Here is a 16,339-nt window from a genome sequence, read left to right as displayed (position 1 = left end):
TTGTCATAAAAACATGACATTTCTATGACAACAAAATGTGTAATAAATCTGTCAAACATGATTAGTTACGTTCCAAATGACACTATTTGTTATGCTCTTATACCCGAGTGGTTTCCCAGGTAACATTTAATTGTTGCTAAATTGGTAAAATAAACCACTAAACTACCAAGCAGTTCCTGCCATGAGTATAACTGGATTCACAATCGGGAGGGGGCATAATCACTAACATTGGAGAATTTAAAAAGAATTTATTTATTTTTTTAACGGTTGATCAGGTGCATAATTTGGGTATTAAACACTGTGAATTCGCTACTTTTTTTTATACTACAAAATGGGATTGAATAATGCCCAAGTACAATATATGATTTGGAAAGCACCTATTGTCATGAGGTCATAAAAATTGCTTCATGAATATTTTTCTGATCACTTTTTCAATGGAAAAAACTGACTTTCTCATTAAAAGTGTCTATGTCAAATACTTTTTATAATGGCATCAGTAATATTTAATTATTAAATGACAAATTCAATTTGTACCACTAGTAGAGGTTAAAAAATATTAATGATGCTGTTATAATATTTATGACACACAAAGAGACAATGACAGGTTTTGTTGTCTTTGCATTGTCAAGTTCCAATGACAATGAAACTGACAGGTTGTGAGTTTTTTTGTTTGTCAAGTTGTCATAGCAAAGACATCTCAAACAATTTCACCTTTGCATTTAAAACAGTTGTCATAAGCATGCATAAGGTCTCCTTCTCATGATTGTCTTTCGAACACCCCTTTAAGTAAAGTGTTATAAGTCTTAATTTTACTTTTTTCTAATTTAATTATTCTTCCACTTACTCTCTTTTAGATCCCAACATGGTGAATGCTTACATGTATCAGACTGCGGGCAATAGTGGGCAGCCGGCAGCCCCAGGACAAGCCCCACCAACAACCACTCCTGCTTACACTAATTACCAGCCCACACCCACACAGGGCTACCAGGTCAGTGGTTCTACTTCAAAACAAAGTCTTTAAATTTATCTAACACTCACATTTTTGAATCTTTAAAGTTTCTTTAGAAAGGGCTCTTATGGTATTTCAGTTGCGTTGCTTCCCACGCATAGACTTTGATGTAAAAACGGCCGCCCAAGTATAATTGATGACCCTTTTTTATTATTATTTATTTTTTTACTTAATATTATCATCCTTTTACACTTTTATTTGTATTTGCCCAAGATAACCAAACACCCACGTTTGATTTTCCTGATTATCCTTTGCCCTTCACATTTCGCACTGCTTGTTGAGTGTGTGCAAGAACAGTCAACAACACTTCCTTAGACAGTCTCATGTGCTCTGCAGAGACCCACAGAGATGTGCCTATTTGAGGCTTAAAAATGCATCCGGCCGGTGTTTTTAAATCTCCTAAAATGTCCGGGAGTCGACTTTTGCTTTTGCTCTCTAAAGTTGTTGCGCTTTTTTGCATTACTCTTTTATTATAGACTACTTTCCGCTTGGCTTCACATCCACGAGGCCGAGAGAAAAAAGTAAATAATAGATTCTTTAACCTAAACGATAAAAAATACTTTATTGTATACTCTGAGAGGAGGAAATTACATCTAAACTGGCTCTAAAATATATGTACATCATTAGAAATGATCAATCAACTCATTTGCCTTAGTTATAACAAACACTTTTTATTTTAATTAATTAATTAATTAATTAATTAGTTAATTAATTATTAATAAATATTATACATTTTTTAGAGATTTTGTCAGCTTTTATTCATTTTTTCTGTAATTTATTTCTCATTTGCTATATACGTTATTAATTTAAATGAGAGAGAGAGAGAGAGAGAGAGAGAGAGAGAGAGAGAGAGAGAGAGAGAGAGAGAAGCTGTGTGCAGATGGCTTCTAAATAGCATCTGTATTATAGCAAATTATAACAGCATTATAACAAATAAAAGTATTGTTAAAAATCACATTATTTTTACGTGTCACATGTAGTTATCCATTTATGTGCTGTGGGTAATGGATATGTTTCAATAGGGCTACCACCGCATGTATATTTTAAACCTGTGGGAAGCACTGGATTTTTAGAGTTGCTTGTTTTAGAGGTCTAGAGGTTTGTTTTGTAATATGTCTAACATTACATCAGCTACATCAGCTCTTTTTTCATAGTGTCTGAAATAGTTGGATCAAAGATTCTGTCTCTAAACCCAATCTTTCGATGATTCCACCTGCTCAGATTAGTCAATTGCTTACAGGTTGTCAGAAAACAAAAATGCATAAGCATATTTTAATTTTAGCTTTCTCTGTATTTAGAATTTTATTTTATTGTAACCATAATCATTTGGAAGTGCATTAGGGTGATATTTCACCAAAAAAAAAAAGAAAATTTCTCGTTCAAATTTTACTCTTAAACCTATTCTAAACCTTTTTAAAATTTCTTTCTTCTGTTGAACACAAAACAAGATATTCTGCTATGTAAGACATATTTTTTATTGGATTTTATTCATAATCTCTTCTTTCTTTTGGGAGACAGTATTCATTTTTTACTTTTATCTTTTAAATTTGGAGACCTGTTTATTTTTTTTTAAAATCACACCATCTAGTGCAGGGGTTACCAATCCTGGTCCTGGAGGGCCGTTGTTCCTGCAGGGTTTAGCTCCATCTTGCCTCAACACACCTGCCTGGATGTTTCAAGTATACCAAGTAAGAGCTTGATTAGCTTGTTCAGGTGTGTTTGATTAGGGTTGGAGCTAAAATCTGCAGGACACCGGCCCTCCAGCAACAAGTTTGGTGACCCCTGATCTAATGGAACCCAAAAAGCATAACAGAGGCTCTTTAATGATTGACAGATTTGAATGTCCTTCCTGAATGACAGTATTCATTTTTGACTTTCATCTTTTAAATTTGGAGACCTGTTTCATTTTTACAAAAATCACACCATCTAATGGAACCCAAAAAGCATAACAGAGGCTCTTTAATGATTGTGACAGACTTTGAATGTCCTTCCTGAATGTTGTTCACATACTTGGCTCTTGTTTTTGTAGAACGTGGTGTCTCAGGCTCAGAGTTTGCCACCAATGTCACAGGCTGCCCCGACCAATGGTATAGCTTACATGGGCTACCAGCAGTACAACATGCAGGTACACTTTACTGTTTAGAGCACAGTCGCATCTTGCATTTAAATTTTTTTTATTTCCATTCCTACATCACAAATACTTTTTCATTGACTGCCTTTTTCTCCTGTTGCAGAATATGATGAGCGCTCTTCCCGGACAAGACCCCAACATGCCTCCCCAACAGCCCTACATGCCTGGGCAACAGCCCATGTACCAGCAGGTCAGCAATTATGCGTGTAAAAAAATTTTAACCGTATATAATTTTACTGCACATCTTAAATGTTTACTGTCTCTGCACAGTTATAAAAAACTCACTGGCCCCTTACTAGTACTGAGTTGGGTCCCCTTTTGTCTTTATAACAGCCTTAATCCTATATGGCATAGATTTAACAAGGTACTGGAAATGTTCCTCAAAGGTTTTAGTACATATTGACATGATAGCATCATGCAGTTACTGCAGATTTGTCGGCTGCACATCCATGATTCGAATCTATCTTTCCACCACATCTGATGACTTTGGAGACCATTTTAGTACAGTGAACTCATTGTCATGTTTAAGAAACCAGTCTGAGATGATTGGCTCTTTATTACATGGCACATTATCCTGTAGGAAGTAGCCATCAGAAGATTGGTACACTGTAGTCATAAAGGGATGGACCATGACATTACCACCACCAGCCTAAACCATTTATACAGGGCAGGATGGATCCATGCTTTCATGTTGTTGAAGCCAAATTCTGACCCTACCATCTTAATGTCACAGCAGAAATCAAGACTCATTAGACCAGGCAACATTTTTCAAATCTTCTATTGTCCAATTTTAGTGAGCCTGTGCAAATTATAGCCTCAGTTTCCTGTTCTTAGCTGACAGGAGTCGCACCCTGTGTGGTCGTCTGCTGCTGTAGCCCATCTGCCTCAAGTTTGGATGTGTTGTAGGTTCAGAGATGCTCTTCTGCATACCTCAATTGTAACAGGTGGTTATTTGAGTCACTGTTGCCTTTCTATGAGATTAAACCAGTCTGGCCATTCTCTTCTGACCTCATCAAAGCATTTACGCCCACAGAACTGGTGCTTGCTAGATATTTTCTTTTTTTTCAGACCATTCTCTTAAAACTCTAGAGATGATTGTGTGTAAAAATTCCAGTAGATCAGCAGTTTCTGAAATTCTCAGAATAGTCCTTCTGACACTAACAACCATGCCACGTTTAAAGTTGCTTAAGGGTGCTTTCACACTTGGTTCATTTGCCTAGACCGTACCCAAGTTCGATTGTCTCCCCCTGCCACCTCCTCGGTTGGTTTGTGTTCACACTGTCTTTTTCCTTCTGAACCCCGGTAAGCTTGCGTCATCGAGCTGTTGTTTTGTTTACGGCCGTTGCTAGGTGATGGTCACAAAAGCAAGCGGCAAAATGGAAAGACTTCCGCACATCGCGGTCATTCAGCTTTTACTGAAGCTTTTGGTTTCGGACATACAGAAAGTGACTCACGTCCATCTGCCGCAAAAATATTGTAAACATTCAGAACATCACATAGTGTCTGCAGAAGCTGTTTTTGGAGGAGACAAGCAGACATCACTGTGTATTACTGTGTTTGCCCTGGCTCAGTCCCGCGCGTGTCACCAAGGTACCAAACGTGACACACACACACACGAACGAAAGTTATGAAAATTATAGTTTGTTGTACAGTTGGCGGTTCACTTCTGTGATTTGGTACGATTACATTCACATCAGAAGTGATCGTACCAGAGTTCGCATGAATCATACCCCAGACCACCTCTTTCAAGCGGACTAGGGTACGGTTCACGGGTGCGCACCCGAGTTCAGAAGACACGTTCACACTAGCTAAACGTACTGTACTATGTAGTGTGAAAGCACCCTAAATCCCCTTTCTTCCCCATACTGATGCTTGGATGGTTTGAACTGCAGCAGATCATCTTGACCACATTTACATACAGTTGCTGCCATGTGATTGGAGAATTAGAAATTTGTTTTAACGGACAGTTGGACAGGTGTAATAAAGTGGTGAGGTACAAAATAATTGGTGAAAATGTAAAACAAATGCTCAATATTTTCAGGATGATGGACTTTAAGATTTCATTTTACTGTTGATGTTTTTATTTTACTTAGTCATCTTAACTACTTCATGTTTCAAGCATCATTCCTTACCTTCTGGTTAAAGAGGGTTTTCTTGCAAATGCAGCAAATGATCAACATTTTGTAAATGTAGAACAAATGACTAGTTAAATATCTTTGGTGAAAAAACAAATGTATGTTCAGCTATAATTTGTATTATTAAAATGTATAATTGTGATCTAATGTAAGAAAAAAGCCTAGAGAAAAGGTAGAAATTAGATTTAACTGATCTACTTAAGTTGAGAATTAGAATTTAAAATGACTAAAACTAGCAGATAAAAACAGTATTTTTTGTTTTCAGCAAATTCAATTTACAGAAGTTATTTAATATACATGGTAAGCTTAAACGTCTTTTAGAAGTTAGTATCAGTATTGTTAGTTTGTAAGATAAGATAAGCTAGTGTGCACCAAAACCAAGACACAATTTGCGGTAAAAAGATATAAAACTGATATAACCATGTAAAGCTTGTCGTTCTGCCAATATGGAGCAAAGATTTTTTTACGTCACCTCAAACTACAGTTTCTCATCAAATCATTTATTCATTCATTCATTCATTCATTCATTCATTCATTTTCTTGTCTTGTCGGCTTAGTCCCTTTATTAATCCGGGGTCGCCACAGCGGAATGAACCGCCAACTTATCCAGCAAGTTTTTACACAATACATGCCCTTCCAGCCGCAACCCATCTCTGGGAAACATCCACATACACTCATACACTACGGACAATTTAGCCTTCCCAATTCACCTGTACTGCATATTTTTGGACTGTGGGGGAAACATGAGCACCCAGAGGAAACCTACGCGAACGCAGGGAGAACATGCAAACTTCACACAGAAACGCCATCTGAGCCGAGGCTCAAACCAGCGAACTTCTTGCTGTGAGGCGACACCACTACCTACTGTGCCACTGCGTAGCCCTCATCAAATTAAATCCAATCAAATGTTCTCTAGTATCTTACAAGCCCCACCCCCTTCAAGACAGCTCTTATTTGCGTTTCATTTGATGCTTTTGGGCTCAACCAGTCTCACTGGCAGAGCGCTGATAAAACAATATTAGCTGTTCTGAAAAAGGGGAGGATCTACACTGTCCTACCCTCTTCGTGTTTTGGTTGAGAATATGCTAAACAGAGTAAAAAGGCATATTTCAAAGCTTTTTAAGGAATCTTTAATAAATACAAGTGAAATGTCTCCATAAATGTTTCAAATAATAAAATAAAATCACAATTAGCATGAAATAATGTCTTCTCAGCATAACAGCAATGCATGTATTTTTAAATTTAAAACAATAAACAACCCACCTTTTCCGAGCTGTTTATTTTAAACTTTATTTAAGAATAAGTGATCATGATAATTTTTTTTAAAGGTGAAATGATTCTTGCTTTGACCCTTATGGTAATACTCAGAATCATACTCAGAAGTCTTAATAAAAAAAAAAAAAAAAATACATTTTTGTCCTTAAAATGGCTTAAATTCACTGAAATATATTGTAGGGCTTAAATAATTTTAAATGAGTCTTAATTTTCCTTTATGTAAAACATAGCCATCGATCTAACACATCCATTCACCAAGAACAGATCTCAATAAAACATCTCAAAGCAAAACAATTCATAAAATAATAACAGTCTGTTGTCTATACACATAGTTTTTTAATGTTATTTATGAGGAAAAACAGTATTTAAACAGGTCTGCTTGTTTTGAGATCATTCAAAATTTGCGGCTAAGAAATGACTAATTCAATTTTTCTTTTTCCTGCTGGGCCATTAAAACAATTCTTAGCGTTTATCCCTATAGATATTTCTTAATTCTAAAAGAGTTCTTAATGTCTTAAATTTGATTTGGTGAAACCTACAGAAACCCTGGTTTTTGAGTATTGATAAAATGTTAGAAATGAATACAGTAATAACTTGTATTTGAAAAAGGTCAAAATTACTACCAATATTACAGTCAAGCCCAAAATTATTCACAACCCTGACAAATTCTAACTTTATTCAGCCAGTGAGTTTTTTTGACCGCAACGACACGGGCTTCTTTCAAAAGATAATAAGACAACATACAAGAGGCATCATTGTCAACAATCTCAACTTTTACATACATTTGAACTAACATTTTTAGTCAGAATTAGCCAGGGACACGGTTCCGACTGTAGTTCTTTTGTTAACGTACTTCCAATTTTTGTTTTGTTTAGTCTGATTTTGAAATGGCATTGAAGGCTCTTAAATGCTTTGACAGTTACCTAAGCGCTCTGCAAATCTGAATGCCATTGTTTATTGTTGTGTTTGTGCAGATGGCTCCTCCTGGTGGTCCTCAGCAGCAGTCACAGCAGCAGCAGCAGCCGCCTCCTCCTCCTCAAGCACCTCCGGGCAGTGCAGAGGCTCAGCTCATTTCATTTGACTGATCGCTCCTCATATGCCTTTACACAGCAGGTCCAGCACACTACATTCAGCTCTCTCTAACACTGATGCTTCACACTGCTCCACAAATACTGAAACTGTACAAAAATTAAAAAAAAGCATTTGGCTGTTTACCTTCCCTTCACTGTGTCTGTAAATGAAGGAGGAGATGATACTGATGGAGCTGGGGAAGGGAACCTTTGAAACCTGGATGAAACTCAATGTCTGGATCATATTTGACCCTCAAAACGAAAAGAAAATGAAGCCTATTTTGGACCTCTTTATGTTTTTTGTTTATATTTCATATGGGGATCATATTACGGATGATAAAAAATATTTCAGCTGTAATGTAGTTAGAACAATGGTAATATGCTTATAATGGTATAATAATGTTCAGGCTTTATTCTTTGTCATTTTAGTAGTAAATGTAACGTTAATGAGATTCACTTTTGACAATTATTGGTCATATAAGTTTGACAATATATAATATACTTTTGACATTACATTTTAAAAATGGGGAAATGTTATTGTTGTTTTCATGAAAAAATGTTTAAAAAAATGGTCCTAAAAATGGCTTCATTAAAAAAATAAAATAATAAAGAATCTAATTTCTGTCATATAAGACTTTTGGTGAACCATAATTGTGGCACAAAATCATAAAGTCATAATTTAGACATCTCATAATCATGAGTTAGTATTCTCAATGTCAAAAATGTGTATTAATCCATACAAAAAAAATTATGATCACATAAATGATCACATAGTAAGTAATCATCAGCTACTTACATCGTTAATGATCTTTTATATCATAATTATAGCTTTGAATATCGACATTTTGTTATCTTTTATTTTCAAGTTGTAATATTGGTCAAATTATGATAATATGTATAAAGACAATTGTCATTGTTGACTAATCATTATTTCAGTATTGTTTCTCATAAGTCATGATTAACTTATTAATTTTGACTGATAATTTTGACTTTGCAAGTTATACATTTGAGTGTATGTTGGAATGCACATGCTAAATCATAAAAAAAGGAATAATCAAAATTGACTTTTATCATTATTTTATAATTCCAATATCTCATAATTGTAATTATGTATCTCATTGCTTTAATAATGTTAAAAGTTGATAAACTAAACCTTAATTATGAGATGTCAAGCACATTGACAAAAACATTTGTATTTTTTTTTTTTTTTTTGATTTAGGATCTTATTATTTTTTACTTTTTGTGTCATTATTATACTGCAAAAGCTTTCATTATTCTTATATGACAGAAATGGGCTTTAATATAAATGTGTTCTGGACATCTTGTGAGATTCACCCTAATTGTCCTCTAGATTTTTTCAAATGTAGTTTTTTCCTTATAAAAAGGAGCTGATGTGAAGTTACTCGTTCATACTATAGAGAAGCAAACACAAAATCATTCAAAAAGACAAAATAACCATCCTGTCTGGTATTTTTCTAAGAAGCATTTGCATGAGTGAATATTTAACAACCATCTTGTTTTTCTTTGGTTAAGAGATGTGCTTGCTTTAACAAAGGTCGCTGAGGCATCACAACCGCTTATCCGCACAGATTTAAATCGTGTAACATTCCAGTGCTGGTTTCAGTGTGACAAAACTATTGTCTGCGACTCTAGAAATAATAAAATAAAAAAAAAAGCTCTGCCTGTAGGGTCAGTGTTGTGAAAGCCTCGCTATTGATTCATCCAGTAGATGGTGAACACATTGGCTTCTGTTGTGTAATTAACCGCCAATAAGATGTCAACTTTACTGCCATTTCCATATCACCAATCTATTCAAAATAAATGAGCTGGTTTTTCCTAGTACTGCATGTAAGTTTCGTTACATCCAATGGTTCAGAACTAGAAACCTATTGATGTCAAATTGCAGTTTTATTAATTGCAGTGTAAAATGAAGCTCCAGGTCAATGGCAGACAAAGGAAGTCTATTTCAATGGTGATTTAAAAAAAAAGCTGCCACCCAATGAATGGTTTTCAGGAGGAGTTTTGGAAGATGTGATTTGGATGCTGCATGTTTCACAACCGGTGATGTCTGTAATGCCTTTAATATAATTTTTGTTCCATCATGCTGATCCGCCTCATGCTAAAGAGAAGAAATTTTAAGGTCATATTTAATAAATCTTGTTCTTTTATTGGTCACACGCATTAGTGGAAATGTTTCTTTTCTTGTTTATTATATGTTTGTGCAGTCTGTTCAGTTTGTGTGTTTAAAGCACAGGCAGAATGTAAATATGGAAGATGAAGCGTCTTCTGGTTCTGGACGGAGATCCTACAGTTTTCTGAAGACAAGGCATTTGTTACTCTCAGGCATCTCAATCTGTGGAATAACACACCACATAGAGGTTATGCAGACATTTCAGCAGAAATAAGTGAAACTTGCCAAAAAAATGTTCAGGTCATTTCATCTCTAAATCTCAAGATACACATGAGAAATAATACTTTTTCTTAAAGAAAGTGAAATTTTATTTGTTTTAGCACTCAAAGCTTGATATGGTTTGTTTTGAGGGTGGGTTTTTTTTTTGGACTATAAACGGGACCATTTCTCTCAATGAAGGATCTCAGATGTCCTATAAAATGTCTAAATTTGTGTTGCAAAGAAAATAATCGTAATAGTAAAATAAGCTCTTCATTTACTGTACCTTTTAGGATTGTTTGATGTGGACGTGTTTTCACGAGATTTACATAAATATGTTATGCTTTCATGATCAATCACAGGGTTCTCACGACTCATGGATTTTCATGAATCTCAGGCCTGTAGCCAGCCTAGTGAAAGGGATGGTTCTTTTTTTTTTCTCAAAAAGTGGACCTTTTTGCTGTTATTTGACTGATTTTTCTATTTAATTATGGGGATTAAATACTGCATTTTAAGCACATTTTTGCTGAAATAACTTGTTGGATGGGCACACTTTAGATTTAGCAATCTTTTCGTTTGCTCTCCTACATGTGTTTTTGTACCTTTTTGAGTCTCTTTCTTCTGTTGAACTCCCAAAAATACATATTTTAAAAAATGTTGGTTGCTAAGATTTCCATAGTAGGTTACAAATTACTAAAAAAAAAATAATAATAAAATAATAATTTATATATATATATATATATATATATATATATATATATATATATATATATATATATATGTATATGTATGTATATGTATATGTGTGTGTGTGTTCAACAGAAGAAAGAAACAGTTTTGAACAAGTTAAAGATGAGTTAATGATGGCAGAATTTTTTTTGGTGAACTTTAACAAAACTTAAATAATAATGATAAGAATAATTCATAATTCATTCATTTAATTAATAATTCATTTATATAGCGCTTTTCTGGACACTCGAAGCACTTGACACATTTTTTGGGGGGGAAATCTACTCATCCACCGCCAGTGTGCAGCATACACCTGGATGACACGACAGCAGCCATATTTCGCCAGATTGAACACCACACACTAGCTGATTGGTGGCGAGGAGACATGAAACCAATTATTATATAGGCATGGTTAGGAGGCCATGCAAATTTGGCCAGGATGCCAGGTTTAAACCCCTACTCTTTTTTTAAGTACATCCTGGGATTTTTAATGACCATAGAGAGTCAGGACCTTTAGGTTTAACGTCACATCCAAAAGACAGATACCTATAACAAAAGTTGAAACTGCGCGTTTATGACTGTACAATAAAATTTAACTAATTGAGTATAACTAATTAACAAAATGAGATTACAACCTCAAGCGGCATAACAAGTTGTGTTGTATATGGCTAAAAATTAATGCAAATGAATAAGAACAGAAGTCTTAATACATGTTAGTTACAATAGCTCTGCCGCTTTTAAGTGGAAAAATAGCTCATGGAAATTCAACTTTTATTTAATGAAAGCCAGGGGAAATTTAAAAATTTGATACATGGCCTACAGTGGGGACCCTCTAAACAAATGAAATGAAGTAAATCAATGGTCCTCACCATTCGTTCCATTCTCATCCCATTACTGAAGGCCAGTTGTCTGAGCACATCGATGTCCGGTAGACCCCACTCAGGATTCCTAAGAGACATTTATTGGTAAATAAGACAGTGTAAAAGTAGATTTCGAAATAATGCACCTAAATCTGGAAGCTTTAATAAATAATAATATTTGAATCCTAGTTTCAAAACTCACATCTGGCGTAAAGTCTCGTCCAGCTGTTCATTGCAGATTGGGGTGATGGTTCCATTGATAGCGTATGGCTGAGACATTAATCCCAAAAAGATTTTGGATTTTGCAGTGAGATGTGTTAAATGTGGTTATGACTATAAATGTTTAACAAACACATGGAGGACAAAATAAATGATCAATCTTACCCCATAAGTCATTAAAAGGCCATTTTGTTTCAGTATCTTTCCAGATCCTTTAAAAACACCCTGTGGAAATTTAATTAGTCATACAAAACATTAAATACTTACACTATCATACTACACTGCAAAAAAAATGCTTTTCTTACTTAGTCTTGTTTCTAGTCCAAATATGAACAAATTCTTAAATCAAGAAGCATTTTATTGACGATCAAAACATATTGTCTTGTTTTAAGAAATAATATGCCAAAATGAAGCGAGTTTTTTCTTAAATCAAGCAAAATAATCCGCCAATGGGGTAAGCAAAATAATCTTGTTTTTCAATTTGTGATAAGATTATTTTGCTTACCTCAGTCTTGGCATAGCATGTCTTGCTGTTATCTCTTTCAAAGTAAAACATAAACAGACTCCTCTGGACATTCCATTCATCTAAAAGAAAAGATGATTCATAAGACAAGGCAACATTATTCCATTTCTCCATGGTCCACCCACAGTCTTATCGTCCAACAGTTCAAGAACGGTTGCCCACCAAAGCTAAGCAGAGTTGAGCTTGGTCTGTACCTGGATGGGAGACCTCTTGGAAACAGTTTGCTGTTGGAAGTGGTGTTTGGCAAACACAGAGTGCTTATACTGCATGTGTCTGTGTGGTTCATATACATCAGGAATATCCAAACTTAGTCCTGGTGTCCTGCAGATTTTAGCTCCAACTTGCCTCAACAGACCTGCATGGATGTTTCAAGATTAAGGGTGCTCAACCCTGTTCCAAGAGATCTACCTTCCTACAGAGTTCAGCTCCAACCCTCATAAAATACACCTGAACCAATCAATTAGAACTGAACAGGACTTGATAATTACAGGCAGGAGGGTTTGGTGAGGGTTGCAACTCAAATCTGCAGGAAGGAAGACTTCCAGGTACAGGTTTGAGCACCTCTGTTTTAGAAAGCCAAGTAAGAACATGATTAGCTTGCCCAGTTATGTCTGGTTGGGGTTGGAACTAAACTTAGCTTGACACCGGCCCATCAGGACTGTGTTTCGACACCCCTGCTATAGATCAAAGGCGACAGAACACTAAATCTATGATTGGTCAGCTTGGTAGTTGTGACAAGTGTAGGCAGAGAGTGTCACCTGTATGCCACACCAGAGCTTCAGATGAATACTTTTGTGTTTATTTTAAAATTTAAAGCTGTTGAATTTCACCAGTTCTTGCTGGTAGAGAAACTCAACATAGTGGTAGATATAAATCCCACCACCACATATTGTCTTGGAAAGCAGAGGAACACAGGCAGAACGCAGAAGTATAAATGCTTATGATGGCTTTGGGAACTTGCATAGGCCATGGTGTTCATTCAACGCAGAAGCTAAAGAAGTGCAGTATGTGAGGTTAAACTGTAGGCCCTGATTCGGTGCGGTCATAAATCCCATGGTACTTGGGAATAGGAAGTGTAATCTGATTGTACTAGCCAAATTCCCTCCCATCAGTCCTCATGGATTACAGATGGCAATAATCCCCATACTGTCAGTTGGTTTTGTCTCTTTTTACATCTTTAACTGGTGTGTTGTGAGTGTAAAAGCAATTTGCTTTGTTGCTTGGGTCCAGGGTCACCCCATGCACAATAACCAGATTTCCATAAGAGAATCCTTAGGCTGGAATTGATTTAGTGTTTTTCAGCCACTGATAAACATCTAGTGAAAGGGGCATTGGCTTCCTTTTAGAGCATTGATAATGCAATTTAATCCAAATACTTTAAGCATTATGGAGTTGAAAGACTGTCTGAACCAGGGGTGCCCAAACTGTTTTCTTATAAAGAGCCAAAAACCTAACTTGATTGAGGGCTGTGGGTTAAATATCAAACAGTATTACATTAAATATGCTAATTTGTTTGCTGATTATTTAAAAATAACTAGAAAAAGATGCTTTAAAACGTATTAAATGATGATGCTGTATAATGTTTAACAACTTAGTAAAGTAAAAACATTAACTATCCTGTTTATAACACAATGACGCTTAATACTGAATACACTTGTCGAGCTGCTCCTGCCTTTGCCTTGATTTGCTTGATTTGTCTTGTGGATTTTCCTCTATCTGTCAAGTGACAGTATTTACATTTTAAAAGTCTGATTCATATGAAACATTGAATTTTAGTTGGCTCTTTTTTTGCAGCTCCTCAATTAAACAACAAAACAAAAGGGTTTACATTAAATTCTAAATAATGATCTGTCGAAGGCATTTACCACCAACTCCCCATCATTCTCCCTCTCTTTTCTGATGGGATGACGGGCCAAACCAAACTTTGATCCACAGGCCCTACTTTGGGGATCTCTGATCTAAGTGGAAGCGCAGTGGAAGAACCAGTCTAGAGCAGAAAAGCCATTCAAAATACTGTCATAAACTGCATTTGCATATTTTAAAGACATGGCACAGAGCAATGCGATTTAATACAGTGCTGCTTGTAAGGTGCGAGACCCACTTTACAGTATTTTAAATCACTATTAGGTGGTGAAGATCATTTATTGTAAATAAACCAGATCTTCAATGCGGTTTGTTTATATGGCATGACAGTTCCCTGGATGCACCTGAGCTAGAGCTAGCTTATTTAAAATTAAAAGTCCATATACAGTAGTCCATTTGCAGGTTAAGTCTGCATATGTGAAGTGGGCTAATGTGCCATTAAATCAATATAATCATTATTTATTACTTCAGCAGCATATCACTTCAGTGGTTTTGATGTTGTGACTGATCAGTGTAAATGTATGTTATAGGTAATATGCATGTATATTGACATCATACCTCTGCAGTGCTGAAGGGGGTGTATTGAAGCAGGTTGATTGCTAGTATTATATCGCAGGAGTTTTGTGGAAGTCCTGCCCATTTGTCCCAGGGTTCACTGGCATCCAGATGCACCGGCTCCAGCACTGTTTTTGCCTTTGTGGCCTCAATGTAAGCTCTGATACTGTAGCAAACGTAATATTATAAACCCCAATGATTCACAATAAATGTCTTGAAGTAATGATGTTAGTAATAAAAGAAGGCCTGTGTACCTGTTTCGTGATTCCTCCTTGGTGTCTGAAGGTAGCCATGTCACAAATGGCATTTCTTGAGCAAAATGCACCACATGCTGCCCTGTGCCAGATCCCAGCTCAAGGCCAAACAGCTCTCGATGAGACTGATCCTTCAGTATCTCCCAGATTACTGACAGTAAACTGCCCTGACTCCGCTCAGCTGCTGGTGAGAGCAGCATGATCTACTGCATAAAGGATATTTAATGTACTTTTGCTGAATATTAAACAATTATATTCAAGGGCCATATTCCATATGTCAGAACTTACACTGTGCTGTGCTGCTGTACGGTGAGGTGCATCCAGTGCATTGGTCATGTGTGGACTGAAGAACCGACAGATGGATCATGAGATTACCTGAATAAGAGGCTTCTGTCTGCTCCTCCTATATACATTCTGTATAACCAAAGAATTCCTTATCATTCATCACTCTCCTTATCATACCACAGACAATTATTGATTCTGATTAACCCTTTGATGCACAACATGGGTCTAAAGTGACTCAACTAAGTTTATTTTTTATATCTTTGCAAGATTTAAGTTTACTTAGTTTTCCAGGAATTCTTCAATAAACCTGTTTTTCACCTGGTCTAAAATTACGCATATTCATTTCCTATTATTTCAATCTTGCCTGAGCCTTTTTTTTTTTTTTTTGCAGAATCCTTAAATTAAATGCATTTTGTTGTTTACAATTACAGGTTTTCATAAAATATCTTGTTTTAAAATCACACAAATGCTTATGTTTAGTACATTTTTTTGTATTTGTACATCAATTTTAAAATAAGCGTCAAAAATAACCCATATAGGAACCTTTGCTGTTTCTTAATTGTTGCAAAAAAAGGGGACATTTACTGCTAAATACTGTTCACCTGGCACACGTTTCACAATTCAACACACACACACACACACACACACACACACACACACACACACACACACACACACACACACACACACACACACACACACATATATATATATATATATATATATATATATATATATATATATATATATATATAAATGTGTTTGTAAATCAAATTCCCTGCTAAAGAAGCTTGATGGGGAAATTATGAAAGTTTCACAGGTATTTTGTTTATATTAAAATTACAAGTAAGAAAAAATATTTATGCCACCCAAACTACATTAAATAAGAAGGGGAATCATATACCAAATAGATGCTGGATATTTACCAAGTTGTCTAATCCAGTTGGTTTTAAATGTATTGTTTAGTATAGAGAAATCCAGAAAATCTCTAAAAGTTTTCCCAACCACAGTAAAAGATCCCCATCTAGTGTTCAATTATAAG

The 16,339-nt window shown here is 35.6% G+C and overlaps 2 protein-coding genes across 16 annotated transcripts in view; one reads left to right on the top strand and one right to left on the bottom strand.

Annotated features, from left to right (window-relative positions):
• The window catches only part of hgs (hepatocyte growth factor-regulated tyrosine kinase substrate), a 42,932-nt gene extending 33,131 nt beyond the window's left edge, over nucleotides 1-9,801 (top strand). For 14 of the 15 annotated variants that reach the window (XM_087242244.1, XM_087242243.1, XM_087242242.1 and 11 more), the window contains 4 exons: nucleotides 855-988; nucleotides 3,039-3,134; nucleotides 3,244-3,330; nucleotides 7,525-9,797. In XM_087242244.1, the coding sequence (XP_087098370.1) occupies nucleotides 855-988; nucleotides 3,039-3,134; nucleotides 3,244-3,330; nucleotides 7,525-7,635 (428 nt within the window). In that variant the 3' untranslated portion in view covers nucleotides 7,636-9,797. 15 annotated transcript variants of the gene reach the window in all.
• zgc:103625 lies at nucleotides 9,767-15,342 on the bottom strand. Its single transcript, NM_001004669.1, is given in 7 exon segments — nucleotides 9,767-9,973; nucleotides 11,608-11,686; nucleotides 11,801-11,868; nucleotides 11,983-12,042; nucleotides 14,762-14,924; nucleotides 15,013-15,218; nucleotides 15,301-15,342. Coding segments are annotated over 6 exon segments (618 nt in total). The 5' UTR covers nucleotides 15,213-15,218; nucleotides 15,301-15,342; the 3' UTR covers nucleotides 9,767-9,925.
• Nucleotides 15,343-16,339: the final 997 nt, after the last annotated feature.

Source organism: Danio rerio, chromosome 3 (genome assembly GCF_052040795.2).
Source record: "Danio rerio strain M-AB ecotype USA chromosome 3, GRCz13ab, whole genome shotgun sequence".
In the NCBI taxonomy this organism is placed as follows: Eukaryota; Metazoa; Chordata; class Actinopteri; order Cypriniformes; family Danionidae; genus Danio; species Danio rerio.
This window is presented reverse-complemented; position numbering and strand designations above follow the sequence as displayed.